Source organism: Cyanistes caeruleus, chromosome 6 (assembly GCF_971803275.1).
Source record: "Cyanistes caeruleus chromosome 6, bCyaCae1.hap1.1, whole genome shotgun sequence".
NCBI lineage: Eukaryota > Metazoa > Chordata > Aves > Passeriformes > Paridae > Cyanistes > Cyanistes caeruleus.
Genome location: NC_141706.1, coordinates 63,876,194 through 63,899,024, shown reverse-complemented (window position 1 = coordinate 63,899,024; position 22,831 = coordinate 63,876,194). Strand labels below are relative to the sequence as shown.

At 48.9% G+C, this 22,831-nt stretch overlaps 1 protein-coding gene across 11 annotated transcripts in view; it reads left to right on the top strand.

Annotated features, from left to right (window-relative positions):
• Positions 1 to 22,831, top strand: part of DAAM1 (dishevelled associated activator of morphogenesis 1) — a 101,266-nt gene that overhangs the window by 56,341 nt on the left and 22,094 nt on the right. For all 11 annotated transcript variants that reach the window (XM_086895932.1, XM_086895926.1, XM_086895931.1 and 8 more), the window contains 12 exons: positions 6,957 to 7,046; positions 15,774 to 15,845; positions 17,049 to 17,143; positions 18,898 to 19,231; positions 19,671 to 19,781; positions 19,899 to 20,002; positions 20,430 to 20,496; positions 20,820 to 20,937; positions 21,062 to 21,200; positions 21,564 to 21,622; positions 21,947 to 22,134; positions 22,450 to 22,755. In XM_086895932.1, the coding sequence (XP_086752058.1) occupies positions 6,957 to 7,046; positions 15,774 to 15,845; positions 17,049 to 17,143; positions 18,898 to 19,231; positions 19,671 to 19,781; positions 19,899 to 20,002; positions 20,430 to 20,496; positions 20,820 to 20,937; positions 21,062 to 21,200; positions 21,564 to 21,622; positions 21,947 to 22,134; positions 22,450 to 22,755 (1,683 nt within the window). The remainder of the gene's footprint in view (positions 1 to 6,956; positions 7,047 to 15,773; positions 15,846 to 17,048; positions 17,144 to 18,897; positions 19,232 to 19,670; positions 19,782 to 19,898; positions 20,003 to 20,429; positions 20,497 to 20,819; positions 20,938 to 21,061; positions 21,201 to 21,563; positions 21,623 to 21,946; positions 22,135 to 22,449; positions 22,756 to 22,831) is intronic.

Here is a 22,831-nt window from a genome sequence, read left to right as displayed (position 1 = left end):
GGGCTTGGTAGTCTCTATTTCCATCCAGCCCCCTTTTGAAACCCTTCCCAGAGCATTATTTGGGGGAACCTTGGCACGGTTTAGCCCCAGACCAACCATCCACAGTGTTTCTACCCAAACATCCCTGTCAGGCAGGGGACAACTGGAGCCACTCTTGACCCATTGGCTTGATTTCCAGCTTGAGCAGCTCCCTGGGGTGCCAGCAGCAGAAGCAGTGTAAAATCTGACTGAGAAGGGATCTGCTGCTTTGGCTCTTCTGTAAAGAGGTGAGATGTTCACATCTGAAACCTTACTTATTTTCCAGTGCTTTCTTATGGTAGGAGGTGCACCCACTAAAGGACAGCCATCCCCGACAGCCATCCCCAGCTCTGGTTGATTGGATTGAATCTATTTGAGCTGTCACAGTAATAGATAATAGGCTGAGACATATTTTTGTTGTTTTTTCAGGGTGTATGTACAATTGTGTGGAAAAAGTGTGCTGGTGATGCACCTGCAGGGCTTCCAGATCTGAGAGTGCTCTGCAGGGTGAAACTGTGTAGATCAATAACTCAGGCTGGAAAAGTACCCTGGATTAATTAAAATGGCAGAAAGGTTTTCCAGATGAGATCGGTGAAAAGGTCACAGAAGGCTGAGCTCAATAAATAACATTCAAAAAAAAGTGTATATGAAGTTATATATATATATATGATAACAAAAAAGGAGAAACTAATTGGATACCTCTCTTAAAATACACTACTATTGAATTATGAGCATCTTTGAAACCTTTTGCCTATTAAAATAATTAATTGAAGTAAAATATTAAAGCATTAAATACTGTCTGGCCCAGTTAGGTGTTTGAACTGATGGGAACATGCATCAAGTGCAGCTGGAGTTTATTGAAGGGCTAAATCAGCTATTGATGGCCATAATCTTTCCTGCAGAAGAAGGAAGGAATATATATTTTATTTATGTCTGTCCAATGTGTTCAGGTCAATAACTGAGCAGGGTGGGTTGGAGTCTTTCTGAGACTAGGACGAAAAATTCATTGTGGGAGGAGGTTAACAAGGCATGAGCACTTTGAAGGGCTCCTGTTACTCCTTATTGCTGCTACTCATTCACTTGGCTGCGAGCAATTTCCTTTATCCAGGAAATTCATTACATGATAAAGGCAAAATGAATAATAATCTTTTATCTGTTATGCTTATTCATTAAGAAATATGAATAGTCGATTTTTGTTCATGTTCTGTAATTGCAGCTGCAAGTTGTCATGGAGAAATTAAAAATAGGCAGTGATAACATTAGCAGGGGTTGGCTTGTCTGAGGAGGTGTTTTTAAGCTCTCAGGGTACTGCTGCTGAAAAGAAGTGTGCTGAGGAGGAGGCATTTTTTTTAGTGATAATAAAAACAAAAGACTTCAAAAAAAAAAACCAAACAAACCCAAAGACAAATCTGCATACACTGAGAATTGTAGTTGCCTAAATAAAGCTGCAGCTGGAGGATCTCTTCCTGCGGCACAGGGTGTGGAGGCGGGGGGTTGTTTGTAACAGCCTCTGATTAATAAGTACTAATATGTCTTTTTTTTTTTTTTTTCCAAGAAAACAGCTTAAAAAGAAAACAAGGAGCAGAGTAGGGTGTGTTCTGAGGCAGGGGTTTGCTGGAGGCAGCAGGGCCGGCAGTGGAAGCAGCAGCTGCTGCTCTGGCCGCGCGGGCAGCGGAAAAAACATGAGATGAGGGACGGGGGGAAAAATGCTGATTGCCATTTCCCCTGACACCACAGCGTTCTGGGATAAATCAAATTGATGAACTTGGAGAAGAACGCCTGGAAGAGAGTGAAAAAGCGATATGACCCCTGAGAAAGGAAGGCAGTGCAGGCTTCAACAGGCCATTATTTATTGGCTTTTTAATTCCTATACTGGACCCCTTAATGCCGAACGTTGCCAAAAAGTTCAGCCTTTGTTTTTTCCTTCTATTTTTTCCCAAATTTTTTTGAACAGTCTTGTATCTCTCTCATGCTTCATTTGATGATGCAAGAGATGCCATCTTTACGTGCTATAACCTCGCTTACAGAGGTTTCTAAACTCTGTGCATCCATCCACCAGGAGTAAATTCACTTGCTGTTTATTATGTTGGTCATTTATTGAACCAGTGACATCTTTCTGTATATATATTCATATATATATATGTATGCACACATGTATATATAAGTAAATCTAGAGAGAGAGAAGTTGTGGATGCCTCATCCCTGGAAGTTTTAAAGCCAGGTTGGATGGGACTTGGAGCAGCTTGGTCTAGTGGGTGGCATCCCTGCTAACAGTGAATGGATAGAAACTATCTGATCTTTATGGTTCTGCCCAAAATAAGCTTTTCTATCATTCTATAAGCATATATATATGTATGTGTATACAAACCCAGCACAAACCAGCAAATTATAAATAATGATTATTTCAGTTATGGCAGTGGGTGACCCCTGTCTCTTCCATGTGCTACACTTACACAATTTATCAGTCAGAGCAGTGCATTGGATTTAAAGGTTTTTCATCTGCTTTTCTTACAGCCTTACAGTAAGGGTATTTTTATTATTTTATTATTTTTTTTAATTTTATTTTAATTATAATTTTTATTATATTTATTATAATATTATTATATTTATTATAATTTATTTATTATTTTATTATTTTATTATTTTATTATTTTATTATTCTTACAGTAAGGGTATTTTGGAGTTGCAGACCCCTTTACAGGGAGTTGTTATTTATTCAATATCTGCTCCCCAGATGCTTCATGTAGAATGTTTGATGGCATGAGGAACCTGTGGAATGTAGGGGAGAAACCCATGCTGGTCTCACTGTGGTCTTGTTGGACATGGGTGGGCAGCACTTGGGTTCACCCAGCTCCAGGAAGCCACTCTGGAGATCATTCCTGAAGCCAGGAGATTTGCAGCATCCTGCTGTCTCCCTCCTGTTGTCCCCATTAAAGCCCATGGCTCTCAGTCTGTGGAAGATGCTCATTAGAACATGGCATGAGTGAAGTGTCAGGGACAGGAGTTTGTCTCAAAGGACTGTGCTGCGAGTCTGAGGCTGGGCTTGGTGCTTTTCCTGCTGGGAGGGCCGAACATTTCTTCCGGTGGCTTTTTGGCTTGATCTGGTTTTGCCTTCAGGAGGTGATGGGAGATGGTGGTGGCTACCAACCAGAGAGGTGGTGGCTTCTCCCTCCTTGGAGATACTCAAAAAGCCATCTGTACATGGCCCTGGGCAATGGCCCTGCTTGACCAGGGGTTGATTGACCAGAGGTCTCCTCATACCATCGAGTTGCCAGCTCAGGGAGGTGCAGGCCACAGGAGCATCTGTCCCTGAGTGCTGCTGTGTGTCCTCCAGGGCAAATCTATGGACAACTTGTTTGGCCCAGAGGATTGTGCTCACCGTGTGCTGAGCTGAGCCCCACGTTCTTAGATAGCTTTAGGAGAATGGTGTGAGATCTCACCTTCAGTGGAGCTCAGAGAGGGGGTGAGGTTTGCATGGCTGGAATGGAGAGCCTTCAGCAGAGCACACAGCATGGAAGTGTTCTACCTCCTGGAAATAGCAACATACACACTGAGAATCAAAGCTTCCCTATGAGGTTTTTTCTAAAACCATATTCAAATGAAGATTTAATGTGGAAACCTGTTTCCTGATGTAAAGGTGAATAGTTTAGCTGTACAGGATAAATATTTAAGAGTAGCCTATCTTTTTCCAGTAAAAACACTCTGGGCAGAGACTTCCTTTCAGTGGTAAAACGAGGCTGTTATTTTATGTGCCACTGACCTGATTCCAAAAAAGTATTAAAAATAGTGAAGCTGGCAGATCCTGACACGAGAGGCAGCCAGGTGGAAGGGGCAGAGCTGTGAAAGGTGAGGCTGAAGCAAGGGGTGAGGGCTGTGAGGGTGACAGACACCAACCCACTGGTTGTCTTCTCACTCCTCAGCAGCTGCCAGCATCACACGCTGTAGTGGGAGTGTGTGGATTGCAAATGGCCCATAAAATGAATTGCCAGTTGGAATCACCTAATTATCAAGCTTGTAATTATTAATTGAAGGCCCATATGGGTGTGAGTTTCTGCACGGCTTCTCTGCCGCGTGCGGCTCCGGTCGGTTGTTAAAGGCATTTCTACAGTGGGCTGTGAGCCCCCAGAAAACAGGTGTTGTTCCTGTCCTTTCTTGATCTTTTGGAGTTGGAAAGGACAGTTTCTGAGCAGCCTGCACTGAGATGCACATCAGTGAGCCTAAGCAAAGGGTGAGAGCTGGCTGCAGGAATCCCCATACACTTAAAAACCAGCAAAGACCTGACTCTTCACAGCTGAGTCACTGTTACGGCTCCGAATAACAGTTGTTAGTCACTCTTTGATTATGAGGATTTTCATATTCACTGGTGCCACACAGTATTTATTTAAACACCTCTCCCAAGCATCCTGTAAGATATCATTAGGTAGGTGTTGTTGAGTGATGCAGGGCTGTGATGACTGAACATGTTAGAGCTGGGGCACAATGAAATGTGCTGTGTGAGACTTAGAAGCATTTCTGCACCTTTTTTGGATGTGTTTGCACGTTGTCATGTGCCAGCACCTACCTAATATGTTCTTCTGTTTTGTCCCTCCTTGCTCCTGCTTAGGCTTCAGCTTGGTTTAGATTTTTTTTCTTGCTTAATAAATCTTCACATCTGCACAAGTTGTCTTTTTAGGGTATGGGCATTTTGAAAGTTTTAGTGAATATTTTTCTAAGGACCTAAGTGCAGATGTGGGTGGCTGGTGCTTTCATGCCTGACTATCAGATTCATTCACATGGCTGGAAAGTGCGGTCACAGTGGAAGCAGTTTCCTGTGCTCTCTCAAACCCTCACCACAGAGGTAAATATTCATCAAGAGACCCTTGTCCTCCCCCACACTCCCAGATTTACTTTTCCAATGAGTTGAATTTCAGCCTGTGTAGGTATCATTCTGTTGGTCACCTTAAGACTTTTCAAAAAAGTGTTCAAGGCTGGGTTGTATGGGACCATTGAGCAACCTGGTTTAGAGGGTGGAGAATGTTGGAACTAGATGACATTTAAAGTCTCTCCCAAGCCAAACCATTCTGTGATTTCTATGAACTGAGGCTGAAGCAGAGCTTGGATGTTTGACTGGCTCATGGCCTGAGGAGACAACGGGGAAGTGCAGTTTTGATTTTGAGGCATGGAAGGGTGACGACACCTGCCCAAGGCTGGGGTGGAGGTTGGTTGCTTGATACAAATCTCTGACCTCCCAAACTCTTAAGGACATGGGAATGTTTGGGAATGGCACTTGTTGGAGTAGTCCCTAGCCCAGGTTCTCCTCCCTGGGTGCAGGAGGATGAGACATGTCTCACACTGGGCTCAGGTTTTCTCAGCCCTCTCTTTTTTCCCAGTCTCTGTTGTAGCAAAATGGTTTTTTTTTTCTGTTGTAAAGGTGTCCAAGTCTGCTTCCAGAACTCCACCAGCATCAGCTCTGTGCAGCATGGTGGTTTGAAGATGTAGGGCAAAGCCTCCTCCATGAAATATGTAACAGAAAAAGCTCCAAACACCTTTCCTTTTGAGGAGTAATTTCATCAAGAAGAGAAATCAATACCTGCAGTGGATAGATAAGCCTTTCTGAGATGTTTGGGACTGTTAGCAGCCCTCTGTCACTGGCTGTTGTGCTGGAGGGCCTCTAGGTTTGGGTTACAATATAGCTGACAGCTCCCTTCCTTGGCTACTGGGTGCAATATGAGCATGAATTAGATCAGATGAATTTCTTGCCCTGTGGGCTTGCTGATGCAGGGAGCCATCTTCTGCCAGAGGCTCCTTGCTCAGCCTTCCCCAAATGAGGCTTCTATTGGGGTACAGGAGCTGCCAGATTTAGTTGATAAGTGTAAGTGTTCAGGCAGGAAAGCTTTAAGAGTTTTCCATGTGGGGTTTTTTTAGTTGCTGGAATTAAATGTGTGATTTTTAATGGTGATCCTCTTACTTAAATCCACTGTCTGGGTGGGATGAGTTGGCTTGAGGCCATTGGGGGGCTTTCCTGTGACCTTCTGCAGCCTCTCCAATATCTCACTGCCGCCCCCAAACCCCTCCAGCACGAGGATTGTCATCAATGGTGGTGATTTTAAGAGACACACATGGTTCTAAGATCAATGTTGGCTTTAGCAACGAGCCTCCCAGCCCTGCCTGAATGTTTTATTTAGTTCCCTCATAAAAGCTTTGACCTACATCTAGCACCAGGAAGCGATGAGGCTTTGATAATACTCGGGCATGCTGGCGGAGGGCACGCTGCTAACCGAGCTTCTAAGTCAAAAATGGATGTGTACTTTAAAGAATCAGATAAACCAATAAAGGCTTCAGTCAGTAAACAGCTTTATCTCTGCCAGGCAGTATGTGATCCAGTTTTGATGGAGAGGAGGTACCTCTTTATGAACTGTAGGTATTAGGAAAAGAGCTTTCTATTTTTAGCTGTAGGAAAACAAAGCAAAAACCAAAGCACTACAGTTTTTGATGCTATGAGGGTGTCAGCAATGGAAATGGGTTGGACCACTCGGGGTGGGGTGCTCCAGTGAAGCAGTGATGATAAAAAAGAAAGGTCCTGTTTGAATTTTTCTTCTCTGTGTGTCTCAGATAAGATTGCTCACCTGAAGCTGTCAGTGTGAGTCTCGTGGGCAGCCGTGATGGCTTCATGGCTATCCTTTCCAAAACACAGCCTTTAAAAGCAGTGAAGGAGATGTCTGGGAGGGACAAGGCAGGGAAGTTTGCAGCCCAGAGTCAGGAGAGGTCAGCAAGAGCAGGATGAGAATTGGCATCATTGCCCTGACAAATCGAGAGTCACGGGGTGATGCTGTGGGGCTGCTGCTGTGCTCTGATGTGGCCCCACATTGATGTACACTGCTTGTCTGGGGGGTTGTGTCTGTACATCACCTGTCTGTGTACTCATGGTGCATGTTTTGTGTTTCTTTTCCCCTTTCCAGGATGAACTTGACCTCACGGACAAGCACAGAGAGGCCATGTTTGCGCTGCCAGCGGAGAAGAAGTGGCAGATCTACTGCAGCAAGAAAAAAGTAAGAGACTTGTTGGGTGCTGAGCCTCTTCCCTCTCATGCAGGATGGGGAGGAGTTGGGGGGAAGGACACAGCTCCTTTGGGATGCCAGGTGGTGTCTGGAGTGTCACAGAAATGTCCCTGTTCCTGGAGAGACCCTGGGAAAACAAGATTTTTAGTCCCCAGCCCATTCAGGCTGAAGGGAGTGTCCCCACAATGCTCACGAGTGTCCCCAACCCCATGCTCATCCCTGCCAGCACATCAGGGCCATGTGGAACTCTGTGGGCATTGAGGTTGTCCTTGCAGGGGCAAGGGGCTGCTCACCATCTCCTTAGAGCCCCTCCCAGTACCTAAAGGGGGCTTATAGAACAGATGAGGACAGACTTTATAGTAGGGGCTGTTGCAGTAGGGCAAGTGGTAATGATTTTAAACTGGAAGTTTATTTAAGTTAGATAAAAGGAAGAAGGTTTTTACAGTAAGGCTGTTGAAACACTGGCACAGGTTGCCCAAAGAAGCTGTGGATGCCCCATCCCTGGAAGTGTTTCAGGCCAGGTTAGATGGGGTTTGGAGCAACCTGGTCTGGTGGCAGGTGTCCCTGCTGGCAGCAGGGGCATTGGAACCAGCTGATCTTGAAGGTTCCAGCCAACTCAAACTGTTGTAGGGTTCTGTGATTGCATTCCCTGATTTGCCACTGTGCCCCTCACCTGGCTGCAGGGGGTGGCTGGGCAGGGCTGGCAGTCCCTGGCCCCACTCAGAGAGTGCTCACTGCTGTAAACGCCTCTTTTCTCCTGCTGCAGCAATGGCACCAGATTTTCCATCCACATTTTAGGCCAAGAGCAGGCTTACCTTGCTCATGTAGGATTAAGTTTTAAGCCTCTCATAAATACCCCTGAAATCCCTGTATTATTGTTAGACAGAGGCCTGCCATGCCCGAGATTTAAATCGGAGGGGAGGAGGGATGTTAACAAATTACAGGCACTGGTCTGGATCAACAAGAGAATGGGCAGGGGATGCTCACTCGTCACTCCCTGGTGGATAAGCAGAGCCTTGCCCTGGTGTGTGTGGATAATGGGAGAGTTAAATCAAGCAAAGCCATGTAATGATTATTGTGAGTGGAGATTATGTGCTATCTAATCTCCTGAGGAAGGGTTTAGATGGAGCTGATGGTGGCTCTTTCCCTTCCCAGAAACTCCTTGCTCTCATGGGTTTTTAAAGGCTGTGCTGTGAAACTCCTTGCACGTGGGGGGAAGGAGCCACAGAAGTGCCTGGGGCATTCTCAGAGGCTCTGGGAGCAGGCATCCATCTGAGGCTGGACCCTGGCTGCTGCTCTCCTCTGCTCCTCATTCCTCTGGCTGTTCCCAGCCACTCCTTCCCTACTTGTGATACCATCACAGTGAGCTGCAGAGCACATGTGCTTGCTCTGGTGGAGATGTGCTGGTGGAGACAAATGCTCTTCTTCTGCTTTTTAATTAAAAATGAGCAAGACCATATCAGTGAAGGCTCCAGCCGTGGAGGGAATCAGGAATTACATGGGCTGGAGAACATGTCTGTGCACAGCAGGCTCTAGGCTGTCCTGCCCTGTGTGATGATGACTGGTGAGCAGCAGAAACACTGCTGGATATCCTGGCAGCTCATGCTAAATCTTTCTTGTGCTCCTGTGTATTTATGAGGCCAGATCACCTACATGGTAGCCTGGCATCGAGGAGAGGGGCTGGACTTCTCCAGCTGAGAGCAGTGTCTGCTTTCTGGGCAGGCCAGCAGAGCTGGGGACAGGACAGTGGTCCTACCTGCCTGGCTTGGCTGCTCTCAGAGAGACAGTGATTTGGGAAGTGCAGGATGTGCCCAAAGCCTGTGTTTAACAGCAATCTGTTGTTTGAGATGCTTGTAACACCCAGTTTCACCTGGGGGCTGGCAGAGGTGGACATCAGTCTCAGGCAGCTGCCTGACTTTCCAACAATCCAAAATTGTCTCCTGAGCAGTTTTTGCTCTTTACTCTGCTGCCAGTTTTGGCTGGCACTTCTGCTTTTCTGTCGGTGTTATCCACACACTCAGCTGTCCAGAGCACGGCCCAGATGCTGCTGTTTTATATATTCCTGTGATGGGAAAGATTGCATAAGAGGAAACCAAAAATGAGACATTTTTTGCTGGATTGTCCTGGAAAGAGACCTGACAGCACCTGGCCTTGGCAGCGCCTGTTGAGAGGAAATAGGGGAGATCCAGCTATTCCCCAGGTGTGTTTCTTTCCCTGAATATTTCCCCCTGGCCTGCAGCTCTGTATCCTGGCTTCTCTGCCTATCCCAGCCCACAGGACTGGCTTGGCAGGGTGGAGGCTTTATCCTCCCTGCTTCTCCATCCATGGAGACAGTGGGTTTGATCCCATCCTTGGGGATTGCACTGCATGAACTCCTCGTGCTCCCAGCCCTCCTGCATCACCCTGAGTCGCTCAGAGGACACAGAGACGAAAAGCATCTTGTGGTGGGGCTGGTGAGTTGTGTCAGCAGCAACACAAGGGGAAACTGAAATCTGCACTAAACCCAGCAGCCGTGCAGTGCTGGGGTGAGGAGAGAGATTTCAAGATTACTGGAGAGACCTTCTTTGAAGTCATCAGCCCCTCTACGGCTGGGATAAAGCAGGGAAATGCAAAGGCAGAGAAGCAGCAGCAGCAGGATGAGATCTGCTTTTAGAAGTGGTATTTCTGGACGATGACTCGTTTCATACCTCATCCCAAAATACTCCGCTCCCTGCTGGCCCCGCTCTCCAGGAGAGGATATTGCTCGGAAGTGCAGGGAGGAAGCAGGAGGGTTTCCAGATTTGCTGTTTCTTTGGCTGTGGGTTTGCCTCAGTGGAAGGGATGGCCTTTTTCCAGAGGGAGTTAATGATTAACCCTTCGTGCTTAGTCTGCAGGACCTGTTTAACCACAGATTTGGCTCCTGACAGCCCATGTGTGTCATGTCAAGCTGTTAAAGCAGCTCAAAGGGTGGCTTTTATGAGCCTCAAAAGAGGGGTGAGTACAGGGTGTTGGGGCAGAAGCTCAGAATAAATAACCAGGTGGGAGGGATGGGTAATGAAAAACAGCTCATGTGAGTGCAGGGTCTGGCTCTGCCCCTCTCCCTGTGGGTCCAGCTGAGCTTTTCTAAAGCTGGACTAGAGGAAAAACGACCTGCAGGGATGCCAAGTGATGCTGAGCTCTGTAGGCCTGTGTTGAAAACCTGGTGGCATCTCTAAACCCTGGATGCATCGTTCTGAGCAGTGTGAAGCAAAGCTTGTATCTAAAATTTCCCTCAGGGGTCAGATAAAAACCAGGATCCTTTCACATTAGGAAGAGGCAGAAGTGGTGATTTTTCAGGGGAAATATGTGATAAATAGGGAAATGAGTGATGTCTCTCCAATAATCTTCTATTTCCCAGCCAGACAGCCTCTTTCCCCTCCAACTGTGCCTTCCACCCACTCCCTCCAGAGAGCTTCACTTTCCAGCTTGTTCCTCCACTTGTCCTACTCAGTCCTGCAGCTCCTTCGTGGGGCTTGTGTTCCATTTCCTTCATTTAAAAAACATCAATTCCCCATATTTTTTGCTGCAGTAGCAGAACTAAGAGCAAAAGCTGACAAAGATGGCATGCAGGGGAGGGGAGGATAAAATAGCTCGGCATTTTGCCATGCTCCAGGGTCACCTGGGATGGATGAGAAGGGTTTCATGGCCTCTGAGCATTCAGATATACCTGCTGTTATTGCAGCAGCAGGTTGAAATACCATCTCAGGTGTCATTTGCTCAGGCTGACCGAGAGAAACTGGCTGTTTGCATGGCTGGGGGTGTTTTTCACTTGGAAATGTTTATAGTTTTTATCTTTCAAGGTAATTCCCCTTTTAGTTCCAATCACAACACACTTTTGTTTAAGCAAGGTTTTTTTCTCCCTCTCTGGCCAAAAAATGCATCTGTTAGCAATCTTTTTGGATTTTAAAGTGAAGCTTTTCAAACAATGAACCAGCTGACTACGAAAGGCATCTGGTCATGCTATATTTGCTTATGGGGAGCATAATTTTTAAACCCTGGGAAAAGCGTACGAGGGCACGTGTGTGTTTGTGGAGGAGAGGGTATGGGAAGTGTTAGCATATGGAAAACCAGAGCAGGCTGGGCTGGGCTGGTTCAGACCCTGAGATCCCAGCTTGGGGGGAGTCTGATGAAATTCCAGCCCTTTGCAGCATGGCCCCATGGGGAAGCAGCTTGATTGAATCATTCAGGTGCTGTTCCAGGGATACCTGGAGGGATGAGGGAGCCCTGGGGGGCCCAAACCTCCACCAGCATACACCTGGCAAGGGCTGGGCCATGGTGGTGGGGCTGGGCTGCATTTAAACATCTCACTCAGGCTGCAGAAACTTAAAAAAACTCATTTTTTAAAAACTTTAAAACTCACCTGTGCCATCTCCTGCTTCCTCTCTGACCTTGCAAACAGCATCCAGGTGGGTCATCCAGAGCAGTCAGGGAGGGAGAGGTTGCCAAAATGCAGTGAGCTGCCAGCTGCTGCCAGCTTTCCCTTGCTCTGCTCTTATGGAGCAGCAAGGAGGGGTGGGGAGCACTGGGCAGAATGAAAGTTATGTCAGGAACATGTGGAAAAATGGAGGGAGTGTTGCTGTTTTTGCAGCTGGTGCCAGTTGAAGAGGGTTTTTTTAATCCCTTCCTGTGACTTTCCTGGGGCAGACCAGGTGGTGCCAAGAGGGAGGTGAACCACCAAAATCATAGAATTGTTAAGGTTGGAAAGACCTCTGAGATCATTGAATCCAGCCATTAACCCAGTGCTGCCATGTTCACCCTTAAACAATGGCCCCAAGTGTCACATCCCTGCTTTTTTGAACACTCAAGGATGGTGATTCCACCACTCCCTGGGCAGACAGTTCCAGTGCCTGGCCACATTTGCAGTGAAGAAATTATTCCAGACATCCAATCTAAGCCTCCCCTGGCACAACCTGAGGCCATTTCCCTTTGTCCTATCACTTTCTACCTAGGAGAAAAGCCACGGGTGTTGTCACTGAAGGGCTCTCTGGGCCTTGCATGGAGCTGGCTGCTGTGAGCCAGCCTTTTCCTTCCAGCCTTGTAGGATGTAGCTTGCTGTGTTGGACATCAGGTGGCTGGGGAACTCAGCCAGCCACCATCAGTTATCCCAAAAGCACCACATGGGCTGTGAGCGTAGGGAAGCAGGCTGCTGGATCAGGTGTGACATCAGCTGCAGACTGAGGATCCAAAAGATGTTGCCAGAAGTTTGTTTAGGAAGCAGAGCAGGTGGCAAAGAACTGAGGAGCATGACAGGTGTCGTTCTCCTCACCACCATGGGGACATGCTGTGCGGTTGCACTGCTCCCAGCAGCTGCGTTCCTGCAGGTCAGAGCAGCAGGAGCTTGGGGGGATTCACCTTCCAGGTGCAAGTGGGTTGAGACCAGCCTTGAAATTGCTTTGAGCCACCATTGTCTGAGCCCCCACTTCCTCTGTCCAGTGGTCATTGGGAAGAGAGGGAAGTCTGGCTGTGGGAGCTGCTGATGCTCTGAAAGAGAGGCATGAAGGCTGTGGAAGTGTCAGGCTCATAACCAAGGCATGACAGGGAACTGTGAAATCTCCTTGGGAAGAGCAAAGGGATGGCTGGAGCTGGCAGGTTGGTGACCTTCACTTGAGAAAGCTCCTGTTAATGAGGCATCTTGACTGGGCACTGCTTGCCCTGCAGTGCTGAGGAGGGGATGGAGCTCATTTATCAGGTTCACATCACATCACAACACCCCCTGCCACTGCCACCAGGGCACAGAACAGTCCAGGGGCAGCATCCATCAGCCCCATGCAGAGGAACAGCAGAGTGACACCAGAGGGTGACACCAGGGCCACAACTGATGGGATTTGTGGTTTTGCCAGGTTTCTGGAAAGAAGTAGGTGAGGGGAGCAGGTGGAACAAAGCAGGGGATGGACCGAGGTCTGACCTTGTCTGTGCAATTTTGGCATGTCTTAATTTTTGCAGCTGAGCACATCGAGGCCTGGAGGACAGTGAGGGATGATGATGTGCAATTAAAGCCATCAATGTGCCTCTAACAGAGCAGCTCAGCCTGGGTTCCAGCAGGGTTCAGATCAGCCCTCACTTCTTTGCTGCTTGAGAGCACACACAGCAGAGACTCAGCCCAGAGAATAAGAAATGGGGAGATGTTCAGTGATGCAGTTGAACATCCTGGAGATGTTGGAGGTGTTCAGCTGTGTCTGGGCATTCCTCCCCAAGGGCAGGCTGCAAAACCCACATCCCAAAACCCACCCTGCGTGCTGGGAAACTATTTTATACACTCAGCCTTTCAAACCCTGATGCTGGAGAGGTTCCTCCCTCCTCCTGGTGCTGAGCAGAGCCTTGTGACTCACTTCCCTCCGGGCTGTCGCTTTGTCAGGAGATTTCTTTGCCACCAGGAATACACCAAAGGACACTTATCAGTGTGCTGTAGACCATTAGCCCCAGTAATTACCACTGAGCAACATCCTGCAGCGAGCTGAGGGGAGGGAAGCCCGTGCCCTGATCTTTGCCTGCTTTATTGTGCAGTCCCCCTTTGCCTGGGAAGCTGCTTTCTGACGAGCCTGCCCAGCTGCTCATCGGAATTAATGAGGTTCTGCTGCACTTAATTGAAAGTGCTCTGTAAATTGGGGGTTTCAGGGAGGAAATGCAAGAGCCCGAGGGAGCCGAGCAAAGGGAAATATTTATAATGCAGCACGTTAATTATAAATGAGCAGTTTAGCCAATTTTGTTGTTCAGCCTCCCCTCCACCCCCTGGAGACCTTTATTTGCTCCACCGCTTCTTTTCAACCCTAAATGAGCAGCAGGTCCACATCCCTGCCTGCCTCACAGGTGTTCACAGCACGTGGGAAGGTCCTGGGATGAGGGGTGACCCAGCCCTGCTGCTTTCCCTCCCCATTCCTCAGCATGGACCTCACTCCCTGCCCAGCTCTCCTGGCTGGGCACATCTGGACCCCTCTTGCTGCTGTGCCGTGGTGGGGACCTTGCCACCCTTCCCAGCTGGTGTCTCTGGGGGAACAGATGCTCCTTATCAGAGGGGCAATGGGAAAGACCTTCTCTGACACCTCCAGGAGGTGACAGGACCTTGTTCAAGGCACCTGTGAATGTCCCAGCTCTGCTGTCCCCTGAAGCACATTTATATGCTGGACTCTTAAGTGTGGCAGGGAAGCTGGGAAGAGCAGGATGCCCACAGGCTCTGTGCAGAGCCTTCCCCTGGCAGGGCACAGGCAGCTCGGAACAGGGGCTTGGCACGAGTGCCCAGGGCTTGGCTGAGGAGCTGGAAGCCCTGATGGCCGTGTCAGACAGAACTGACACCGAGCAGACAGGTGGCCTGAGCCTCAACCCAGCTGCCTGGCACCTCTGAGGGACTGTGGGGTGAAGAAAAGTGTTAAAGCAAAGGGCAGAGGTTTCCAGGCCTCTTGGTGCTCTCAGGCTTGTTTTGTCCCTTCCTTGGAGCCAGGCACAGCGAAAGGAAGGGTCAGGTCTGGAGGCACAGGCTGTTCTGCCCAGGGGCAAACTGAGTCTCGTCCAAACTACCCGTCCTTGACTCCTTGTGCCCTCTTCTTGGCACGCTGCAGCTTGGGAAGTTTGGATGCACAAATATTTTCCACGTACTCCCCTTGAGCCACAGTAAATATTTGGCACTCTGCTCCTCGGGCTTGCTGAAAGCAGGCACGGTTGTCTGCGTGCACAGAGGGGGGACAGAGAGGAGGTTGTCCAGCTCCCACCATCGTGTTTGTGGTGTAGGATGAGGTTTACAAACATCTCTTACAGTTAGGGACGGGGCAGAGCCATGCAGCAAGTCAGGCTGTGAGGAGAAGATGGTTACTGAGGGGAAATGTTTGGGATTTGTGTAGTATCTGTTGACTCTAGCCTAGACCTGTGTGGCATTTCAGCCATGAAATCCTCTTCTTCTTTTGATACAGACGTCTCTAGAAAAAGAAAGTGGAGGAAAAGGTTAATTATGAAGTATTCCCTCAAATTCTGCCTACTTGTTCCAGCATTAGTTATCTGAGCTGGGCTCAGAGGTCCTTCAATCATGTCCTACAAGAACAAGGTAGAACCTAAAACCCCCTCATGAACCCTGACAGATGCAGGGCATCATGGACCAGAATGACCAGATGAGGCTCTGCATCATTCAGTGTCATAGATCATGGGCCCAGGGGTGACATCCTTTAAGAGGTGACATTGCCAGATGCATGTTCCCTCCCAGTGACTTACAAAGTCCCCAGAGGAACTGTTGTGCCTGGAGTCTCTCTTAGGATGCTGATAAGTCATGGTTCTGCTCCAGGAGTGCAGCCTAGATCATTTCACATTTAAACACTCTTCATTGCTTGTTAACATTTTTCCCCCTGAGCATATTCAAGGCTGGGCAGCCAAAGCTTCAAGGGCACTGTAGAGTTGAAACAAGAGAGATTTGGATGTAAAATTCCAGTGTATTTTCCCAGAAGCTGATAATCACAGGACTGCTGCAGTATCAGTGGGGCAGTGTTTGGTCATAGGCAGGTGCTGTAATTGTATTTCAAGTATGGGAGTTCAATAAACCAGGTACTGTTCCCATAGCTGGAGTCAGGGGTAAGCTCGAAATAAACTCACACTATATTAATATAAATGAATGCAAGAGCTTGGGGATGCTTCCAGAAGTGGTTGGTCATGAAGAGCAGGGAATGTTAATACTATTTCTACTAATCTGGCTTTTGTTTCACTTTTTTTATCCCCTACCAGGACCAGGAAGAAAATAAAGGAGCCACCAGCTGGCCAGAGTTCTACATCGATCAGCTGAATTCAATGGCTGCTGTGAGTATTCCCCCAGAGCTCTGGTGCCTCTGAGCCCCTTGTGGGGCAGAGTTTGGTGGGGACAGTGTGTCAGCACTGTGCCTGAAGGGTGGCAGGTGTCACAGAGGCAGTAACATCTGTTGGACCAACAGGTACAGCTGCAAAATGGAGATGCCCCTACGGCACCTGGGGCGTTTCACACGGTCACAGAACCGCGGATGGGGTTTGGGTGGGAAAGGGACCTTAAAGAACATCCAGTTCCAGTTCCCTTCCACCTGACCAGGTTGCTCCAAGCCTCATCCAGCCTGGCCTTGAACACTTCCAGGGATGGGGCAGAGGGATGAGCAGGGGCTGTGAGCCAGCAGGGAGTGTGCTGCTTCCCTCTTGGAAGGCAGAAACACGCAGTGCTGGCCATGGGCTGCCAGCCAGGCAGAGCCCTGAGCCTGAGCAGAGCTTGTGATCAAAGCCTGCCAGATGCTGGGGGGTGGCTTTGATCTCCCTGACGTGCTGCTGAAGAGGAGCTGGGTTAAATGGAGGGGTCAGCACAGCTCCTCATATCTGCTGGGACCCTTTCTCTCTGCTTTGGATTAGCCTCAGCTGGGGCTGGCAGGGCTCACCCTGACACCTCTGGGGCCCAGCACTGTTGGGTGGTGCAGGAACCACTTGGGGAGCTGCTTTAGCTGTAGCTGTGCCTCATGCATGCCCAGGGAGCAGGCAGCCCTGGTGCAGGGGTCAAATCCCATCCCCAGCCCCAACTGGAGAGCAAATTCCAGTGTGGGAGATGCATCCTGTGCCCACAGCCACTGTCCCCAGCTGAGATGCACACTGCTGGGTTGCACTGGGGGTTGGCTGTTCACCATCCTCATGACCTCTGAATGATCTCCAATAGCCTGATGTCTTTTTTGGATGTCTTTATTTTGTATTGTGGTGCCCAAAACTGCCCCCAGAACTCAAGGTGAAGGCTGCACCAGTGCAGAGCAGAGCAGGAGTTGTGTGGGGGCTTGAAGACAGTGCCTTCATCCCTCTGTCCCCAGTCCAGGCTGTCTCCTTGCAGACCATGGAGTGCTTTTCCTCTCTGCTCCTTTTCCCGAGTTCTGTGATTGCCACAAGGATTCCAGACTGCCAGGATGGGTTTAGGATCCCCATGGCACAGTGTGTGGTGGGCACTGCTCGGGCACACAGGAAGGGATTCCCCCTCTGATTTCTGCCTTCCTCCTTCCACAGAGAAAGTCACTGATCGCCTTGGAAAAAGAAGATGAGGAGGAGAGAAATAAAACAATTGAAAGTTTGAAGACTGCACTGCGGACAAAACCAATGAGGCAATTCCCTTCCCTTTTCTGGCTTTACTGCTGTGGTTGTGGCTTTGGATTTGAGTTCTCTGGCAGAGCAAGGGATTAAATAGGAATATAAATGGGAGCTGGTGAGGGGGGCGAGGACTCTGAGGCACTAATTGCTTTGTATTTTTTTTGTTTCTCCAACTGCTTTTTTTATGTCACATTTTGTTCGTTTTTCTTGGTCCTTTTAGTGACCAAGAGCCACCAGGACCTCCCTGTCTGTTCAGAAAAAATCAGGCAACTTTTTTATTTTTCCAGATTTTCCTTTGTACTGAACAGAAGGTAAAAATTCTTTAAAGACTGATTTTTTTTTCCTCCCCCAAGAAAACAACAATTTTTATTGGTCAGCTAGGCCCTTTGTTTCAACTTCAACTGCTCTTGCACTTTATAGGGCAATAAAGTCACATGGATCTTCAGGCTTTTATGAAATGGAAAACAATTTTTGGTGGGGAGGATAAATGATGGCTGGGACTCTTTCTGAATGTCTGTAGCTTTTCCTAATGTTATTTTCTCTGGAGTCTGCATGCACACTTTAGCAACACTTAAGGTGCCTCAGGTTAACATCTTCTGATGGGAATACATTCCATTAGGAAATACCTGACCTGTTTTGGTTATGGAAGAAACAAATTTACTATTGCTTGCAAATACCTTTCCTTCTTCCACCTGTGGTGATGGTAAGAAATTCTCAGGGTCCAGGGTGAGCACCTGATTCCTGTGATGACCTGGTCCTTGTGGGTGCTGGTCCCTGCAGGGCTGGTGGCCAGCCATGAAACTTTACAAAATCCTTAAAAGTGGGGTTTGAGTGTTTTTGGAGGAATGCAGCAGGCTCCGTAGAAAATTTTACCTATTGGCCCTACTTTTGCACCCTGGGAGGTGAACACTAAGTTTCCTATTGACTTTGGCTGGAAGAAGAGCAGGCTTTGGAGCAGAGAAAGCAATTTTCCCCAAGCCTGCAATTACCCCTTTTGTTGCTGCGCATCAGCATGGCTTGTTTCGAATTAAAATCATCCCAGTGCTGGGGTGTTCTTGGCTCGTTTGCTTTCCAAAGCTCTTTTCCCAGCCCATGCCTTTTGCCAAACCAGAGGACACCCAGCCTGGATGGCACTGGGCATGGGGGCCCTAAAATGCCTCAGCAGTGTGCAGTGCTGTGTCTGCCTGCTCTAGTGAATCTGCCTGGGGTACTGCCCTGTGTTTGCTGTCTGCTTTCTGTTCAGTGGTGTTGTAAGTCATTGTAAAAATCAGAAATCCCTTTAAACTGGGGAGCTGTGCCTGAGGGAGGACAAGGGTGTAGATGGTGGGGCAGGAGAAGGCAGAAAGGCTCACCTTGAGGTGTCTGCAGCTGATGGGGAGGTGACTTCAGGGCTTGGGATGTTCTTCAAGTTCAAGACTGGTCTCAAGACTCAGGTCGGTATTTTTTGCAGTGTGACTGCAAACTTCAGCCTCCATTCTGGGACTTGTGTTGATGGCTGGTTTAGCTGGTCCTCTTTGAATTATCCTCACTCTGAAGAACCTTGTGCAGGTGGTGCCTGGTTGCCTATGCTACCAGGCACCAATTAAATTGATTTTTACCACCCCATCCTGGTGTCTGGGCCACAGGAGTCCTTCAGGCTTTCTGGAATGCCTGAAAAGGTATACAGGAAGGTTCTAGGTTTACATCAACAGACAAGTTAGCTCTGTTTGAGGGAAAAGATGGACTTTAAGCCTTTTGTTTTAAAGTGAAAAATCCCTTTTTCTGGCAGGTTTGTGACCCGATTCATCGACCTGGATGGCTTAACATGTATCCTCAACTTTCTGAAAAGCATGGACTATGAGACAGCAGAGTCTCGAATACATACCTCGCTCATTGGATGTATAAAAGCACTAATGAACAACTCCCTGGGCCGGGCCCACGTCCTGGCCCACCTGGAGAGCATTAATGTAATCGCTCAGAGTCTGAGCACAGAGAATATTAAGACAAAAGTGGCAGTTCTGGAAATCATGGGCGCCGTGTGCCTGGTTCCCGGGGGCCACAAAAAGGTACTGGAGGCGATGCTGCACTACCAGAAATACGCCAGTGAAAGGACTCGTTTTCAGGTAGGTGGGTCTCCACTCAGCCCCCAGCCCTTGAAATTCAGCATTCCTGTCCCTTTCTCCTCCTGAATGTCTTAAGTGGCTGCTTGCAAGTGTTTTGTTATGGCTGTTTGCAAGTTGGAAAATCCAGAATTAGCCCAGAGCCATGTCTGATGAGATCTGCAGCTGAGCCAAGAGGGAGGAAACAGTTATTTAAGGCAACACCCACCAAAAAAAAGGCTTGCTTGTGCAGGGTCACTGGGATCACAGCTCTGCAAGGCTGCAGCATATCTGGATGGGCTGGTGTTGGCCCAAATGGGGGCTGGGGTGGCCAGCAGCTGAGGGTGCATCACCAGCTATGGGAGGGAGCATCACGAGGAGTCGTTCCTGCATGTGCTCCCTGGCTGCTTGGGCAGCACTGGGGCTGTCATGGGGCATTTAGCTGACTCTGTGTGTTTGGCAGACGCTGATCAATGACTTGGACAAGAGCACGGGCCGGTACCGAGACGAAGTGAGCCTCAAGACAGCCATCATGTCCTTCATCAACGCCGTCCTGAGCCAGGGGGCGGGCGTGGTGAGTGCCGGGGCTCTGGGACAGGGGGGCTTGGGGTGTGTTTGGGGTGCTTTTATTTCAGTGAACTTCCTGAGGATGTGCACCTTGCTGTGCTGAGCCCACAACTGTCCCTTGCAGGAAAGCCTGGATTTCAGACTCCATCTGAGATACGAATTCCTCATGCTTGGCATCCAGCCAGTCATTGATAAACTAAGGCAACATGAAAATTCAACCCTTGACCGGTGAGTAGTGAACCCCCAGCACACTTGTGATTTTTGTCTGGTGCCCTTGCTTCAGGTGCTAGCCTTTGCAGATATCACATGGCTCTAAAGTCACACCTCTTAGAGAAATTCCTTGCTGTCTCCAGAGAGGGAAGAAAAAATTCAAACATGATTTTGGTGCTTTCAGATGTAGAGTTGAGCTGGGGAGGATGTGCCATAAGGGGTTCAAGGGATGCTGTCAGCCTGCATCCAACCCTTCTCATCCCAAAAGGCTCCTTGGACCTCCTGTAGTGCCTAGGAAGTCGAGGCTGAAGGTCTAGTTGGTGTTTCAAGCCCCCACAGTGTCTGGTCAGCTGATGGACCTGCTACCTCTAATTTATTAATTGTCACATTTATATCTGCTTCTAACATGTTGTTCTGGTTTTTTTATTTCCCTTTCTTTCCTCAGGCACTTAGATTTCTTTGAAATGCTTAGAAATGAAGATGAACTGGAGTTTGCCAAAAGATTTGAGCTGGTGAGTATGAATGCTGCTGATGTAGGCTCTGGCACTCAATGCCACAGTTAGTTTTAAAAACACCTGCTTGCCCTGGGACAAAGAGTGCTCTTCTGGATAAAACATGGAGGTTGGAAATGTTTCCTGTTCCCCTGCTCTTTTGCAGCATCTATTCTAGAGCCTGCTTTAGCCCTTTTGTCCCCTGTTTGCCCCTCGCAGGGCAGCGAGGCAGGTTTGTCTGTCAGTTTTGGGGTGGGGGTGACTCGTGGGGTCTGGAGCTGAGGCTCAGGGAATGATGCTGTTGTGGGTGCAGTGGCCTGACCTTGCCTGGCTCCTGCCCACAGGTCCACATCGACACCAAAAGTGCAACTCAGATGTTTGAGCTGACGAGGAAGAGGCTGACGCACAGCGAGGCGTACCCGCACTTTATGTCCATCCTGCACCACTGTCTCCAGATGCCTTGTGAGTCCCAGCAGAGGCCAGGAAAGCCATGGCTTGCTGGAGGCTTGGCAGCCCAGCTCTCCTGCCCAGCAGCGTCACGACCTCCCCTTTGCTCACGTCAGCCTCTCCCCTTCCTTCCCTGCAGATAAAAGAAGCGGCAACACTGTCCAGTACTGGCTGCTGCTCGACAGGATCGTGCAGCAGATCGTCATCCAGAGTGACAAAGGGCAGGACCCCGACGCCACTCCCCTGGAAAACTTCAACATTAAAAATGTTGTACGAATGTAAGTGCTCAGTGTCACTGTTCCTTACCTGTTGCTGTCACACAGTGATGCTCCTGCTCCTCAGCTGGATGTGAGCCAGCATCCCTGGAGCTGTTGACTTCCCAGGAATCACCCACCCCACCTTATCAATGGAGCCCATCCTTTTCATTAGACAGCACTTGCAAGCAGTGTTTGAGATTTAGGAGTTTTTACTTGTTCCCTGATAAATTTTACATAACCCTGCTGAGGGGAGACACAGCAGAGCTTTTAGGTGTGCCAGTTTGGGAGCCTGAAATCCCATGTCCCCAGTCGTGTTCCTTGCTGGTGATGGTCTCCTGTTCTGTAGCAGGATTGTCTCATGTGCTGCATCTCTTTTCTTTTTAGGTTAGTCAATGAAAATGAAGTGAAACAGTGGAAAGAGCAAGCAGAGAAAATGAGAAAAGGTGAGTGATGGAGAAATATAGAGTGTCAACTTTAACCTTGGCTAAACATACACATGCATTTATGTGTTTATTTTTATGTGTATCTGCAGGCTTTTTTGAAGGGCTGAGATAGTATCACACCATGGGGCTGACATGGGAAATGGGCTAAGCAAATAATATTTTTTCATGGAGAGGCTCCAAATGGGCCACAGGCTTCCTTTTGTCAGCTGAAGCTTCTCTTTGGGGCAGTGTGGGGTTTAGCCCCCCATGCTGTTGGCTAAAAAGACTGCTGTTGGCTAAAAAGAGTGTTTGTCACCTAAAAGTGGTCTTGTGGGGCTGTTCCAGAGCACACAGAGCTTCAGCAGAAGCTGGAGAAGAAGGAGAGGGAGTGTGATGCCAAGGCCCAGGAGAAGGAGGAGATGATGCAGACGCTGAACAAGATGAAGGAGAAGCTGGAGAAGGAGTCCAGCGAGCACAAGCAGGTCAAGCAGCAGGTGGCAGATCTCACAGCCCAGCTCCACGAGATGAGTAGGGTGAGACCTCAAACCCTCTCCCTATTGTGGGCTCAGTCCCTAACCCCCTGCAAATGCTGTGGGGTGATTTCAGGAGGCTGAGCTGCATGGAGGGACTGAGAAAGAGGCTTATTGGAAGAGCCATCAAGGTTCCTTGTGATGGGATGATTTTGCCTCTCACCTGCATTGAGCCTCAGTCAGGAGTGTTGAAGTCTTTGAATGCTTCCTTTGTTTCTTAAATATTAACCAAATTAATTGAAAATCAACATGAGGGTATTTCTTAGGTGGTGTCCCCTAACTCCATATGACCAGTCCCCATTCCTCTTTCTCTCCCAGAGGGCGATCTGTGCTGCCAGTCCTGGAGGACCTCCCATGCCACCAGGAGCACCTGGTGGCCCTTCACCTTCTCCAACTCCCGGGTCTCTTCTCCCCCCTCCACCACCCCCACCACTCCCAGGGGTATGTCCCCCACCGCCTCCCCCACCACCTCCTCCAGGTGGTCCCCCACCTCCCCCTGGCCCCCCACCTCTGGGTGGGATGATGCCTCCCCTTGGAGCACCCCTGGGCATGGCCTTCAAGAAGAAGAGCATCCCTCAGCCAACGAACGCCCTCAAATCTTTCAACTGGTCCAAGCTTCCAGAGGTAAGCTGGGCAGTAATTTGGGTGAGACTGGAGGTGCTGGTGGTGATGTAAGGGCAGTGAGCAGGACTAACCTGCA